This window comes from Octodon degus, unplaced genomic scaffold, assembly GCF_000260255.1.
Source record: "Octodon degus isolate 3935 unplaced genomic scaffold, OctDeg1.0 scaffold00011, whole genome shotgun sequence".
In the NCBI taxonomy this organism is placed as follows: domain Eukaryota; kingdom Metazoa; phylum Chordata; class Mammalia; order Rodentia; family Octodontidae; genus Octodon; species Octodon degus.
In genome coordinates this window covers 7,883,156-7,886,653 of record NW_004524587.1, presented here as the reverse complement: position 1 = coordinate 7,886,653, position 3,498 = coordinate 7,883,156, and the positions used below count along the sequence as shown (strand labels likewise).

The 3,498-nt window shown below is 49.7% G+C and overlaps 1 protein-coding gene across 1 annotated transcript in view; it reads right to left on the bottom strand.

The window, feature by feature from the left end:
• Positions 1 to 2,218: 2,218 nt before the first annotated feature.
• The window catches only part of LOC101560796 (ATP-dependent RNA helicase DDX19A), a 21,008-nt gene continuing 19,728 nt past the window's right edge, over positions 2,219 to 3,498 (bottom strand). Inside the window, exon 10 of the mRNA XM_023709329.1 lies at positions 2,219 to 3,309. Within this exon, the coding sequence (XP_023565097.1) occupies positions 3,217 to 3,309 (93 nt within the window). The 3' untranslated portion in view covers positions 2,219 to 3,216. The remainder of the gene's footprint in view (positions 3,310 to 3,498) is intronic.

The following is a 3,498-nucleotide window of genomic DNA, read 5'->3' as shown; positions in this document are numbered from 1 at the left end:
GGTGGTGTCCTGTCTTCTCTTCGGGCTGCCCCTGAACGATGTAGCCCAGGCTGGCCTTGAACTTGCGGTGATCCACCTGCCTCAGCCTCCTGAGTGGCAGGATTCCAGATATGCACCGCCACATCCAGCTGTTTTCACTCTTGAAATAGTGGATTAATGTGAAGAAGTGGCTTGGGAGTTTTGATTTTTTTTAAGTTACTGGGTTTTTTGGGGGGGAGGGCAATGGAAATTGAACTCAGGACCTCATGCTTGCCAGGCAAGTCTGTACCACTGAGCTATATTCCCAACCCTGCTTGGGATTTTTTTTGGGGGGATGGGTGGGTACCGAATATCGAACTCAGGACCTTATGCTTGTTAGGCAGGCGCTTATGCCACTGGGCTATCTCCCTGTGGAAGTTCTGTATGATACAGGGTTTTGTTTTCTGGTGGTGCTGGGGGTTGAGCCCAGAGCCTCGGGCATCTAGGCACTATGCACATGGATGGGGCCTGTCCACTGTCAAGCTTGGCCTTAAGGTAGCTGAGCAAGAACCAGTCATCCCCAGGGTGCAGGTGCTGAGGAGCCTTGGGTATGTGGCTGTAGCGACCCCTGCACCCCCAGATCCCTCAGCTTGGAAACAGCAGAGTTCCGTGTCATGAAAGCAAGCTCAATCCACCTGCTAGGCACAGGCCCCTGGCTATCACCAGGGACCCGGCTGTCCTGTGGTGCCACCTAGCATGGATTTATGGGGTTTTTGATCTTGGGCAGGGAAGAGGGAACTTAGAGACCTCAAGTGCTGCTGGCCATACCTCAGTTTCCCTGGGGGTGAGTCTCCTCTGGAGAGGTATCTTGTTTGGTATCAGACCCCTGGCCTAGGACCACCATCTCTTGCTTAGGAGTATGGCCGCAGAATAAAACACTGACAAGATCTATTTTCATGACAAGGGGTACCAGGATGGCCAAAGCCCGAGATATATCATGTACATGTTTAAGTACAAATTTCCTATGTTGAATATGATCATTATTTACCACATAAAATGTGGTATATAATGTACCAATAAATTTAATTTAAAAAACCCTTGAGAACCTCCTGCCTCAGCCTCCGTAATTCTGGGATTGCAAACATGCACCAGCACACTTAGCTTCTAAGTTTGGTTCCTTTTCTGCAAAGAACAAAAAGAAGTACCAGTATCTATCATGTGTTCACAGGGTGTTGTGATCTGTAACCCCAGCCCTTGGGAGGCCGAGGTGGGCGGATCACAGCCAGTTGGAGGCCAGCCTGATATGCATAGTGAGAGACCCTGTCTCAAAAAGAAAGTCAGGTGATCATCTTTTTAATGTAAATTAGGATTCAGTGATCCTCATCATCCTCCCTCCACCAAAACCCCCACCACTTTTCTTTTTTTGTTTTGTTCTGGGCTTTTGTTTTGGAAACACAATCTTGCCATGTAGTCCAGGCTGGCCTCAAACTCAGCAGCAATCTTCCTGCTTCAGCCTCCTGAGTGCTGGGATTACAAGGGTGCATGACCACACCTGGCTAAAACACTGCTTTGCCCCATGGTCTTCCTCCCAGTAACCCATAACCAGTCTAATCTTGAGAAAAACATTGACAAATTCCAATAGTTGATCATTCTAGAAATTCTTATCAATACCCTACAAAATGGTTAGGTCATCAGTGATAAATGTGATACAATGTCATAGCAAAGGAAATACAGCCTAGGCAACATAGTGACTTCACAACAGCTTGCCTCAGAATAAAAATAAAAAAATTTAAAGAGCTAGAGATACAGGTTAGTACAAAAGCCCTTGGTTCAATCCCCAGTATCACAAAAATAGCTAAATTAATGTAAGACCCTGTAGCAGAAAAAGGTAAGTAGGAGAAAACATCTGAATGCATTGTGGATTTTAGTGTGTAACAATGTATCAGTATTGGTGCTAATCCCAGCCCTAGTGAGGCTGACAGGATAGCTGGGGACCGAAGGCCAAGCCCGGCACCTGCTAGGCAGGGGCTCCGCCACTGAGCTCCATCCGCAGCGCTTCCCAGTCACTGGGACGGGTCTGCGCTGCCAGGCCGCCTTGAATGTGCAATCTTCTGCCTCTCCACTCAAGCAGCTGGGATTGTGGACAGGCACAGCTCCCCGGCCAAGAAATCACACTTTTTTTTACAGAGGGCAATGGGAGTTATAACCAGCAAGCTGGGAACAAAGAGGACCTTGAGAGGGGTCAGAGAACACTTTCAGGTTACATATACACACCATATTTTTAATGAGCATAAATTAGTCTAATAAGCAGAAAAATACAAATAAATCATGATTAGTAAAGTGTTCTCGTAATTACATTTAAAATTTCTTATAATGAATGATGCGCATAGCTAAGTTTCTGTCTCTACTCATACCAGGTATGAAGTACATAATCCATCAAGGCCACCACTTAGGGTCACAGCCTCATCAGATTCTGCACTGGCTGTCACCTTGTTCCTCTCCAGATGGCTGCCTGGTTCTGCTTGCAAGTGGGCTGGGCAGGGTTGCACAGTCCCTGGTGTCTCCTGAGTGTGACGCCATGGAGCCACGGGAAGGAGGGGCAGGCAGGCCCCGAGCTGCGAGTACTCGGCCACCCCAGCTGGCGCAAGCTCTCCAGGCTGGGATGCACCCGTCTCTGGGCTATTCCAATTTGAAGTTCACCACAGTACCCAAAAGTCTCGTGAGAGTAAGAGGGAGAGCTTTTGCTCCAGTCAGGGAGGGGGTGCTGGGGTGTCTCTAGACTTGGGGAGAAGAACCCTGGGGCAGGGAAATCCTTCCTGACAGGCCCAGCAATGCAGCTGGGCCAAGGTCTGCTGCCAACTCTTCATGATGTTGAGGTGCTGGCTGTGCTGTCCTGCCAGGCCTCCTGCAGACCTCATCCTTGTTATTTTTGGGGTGCAGGTTGGTCCTAGCACCCTAGTCAGAGAGCGGACAGGCAGACTAGAGCCACTCACACCAACAGAAAGCAGACTACTGGAGGGGCAGGGCACACTGCAGCTTTCCGAGATGCAGAGGAGGGTATTTTCCAAAATGTGATTTCCTTTGATTGTCCCCTATTGCTTCCACATATTTTGGTCAAGTCCAAACATAATTTAATGAGGTAGGTAGCTTCTTCCTCGTGCTGTCATCTCTGTGGTAACTGTCGAGGCCAGGGCCATACGAGCACGGGGTTCCCTCCCAGAGAGGTGCCGAGGGCAGCTCCAGGAACCGGGCAGCTTCTCAGTTGGCTATTTTCTCTATCTCGTCCAGGTCATCCGTGTCCAGTCTTTCTATCTTCTTATCTGGGAGAAGAGACAGGCACGGACGGGCTTGTCAGAGCTCAAATCACACAGACGGGGACAGCAGCAGGGACACAGGAGACAGAGGTCCCCATGTAGCCTGGAAACATCACCCCCTGGGTCACAGGGACCCCTCACCTAACCACAAAGGGGCCCGGGGTCACTGGCACCGATATTCAGTACGCAGGGCCTCCCAGCCTGGCCACCAGAAAGTGCAGTCCTG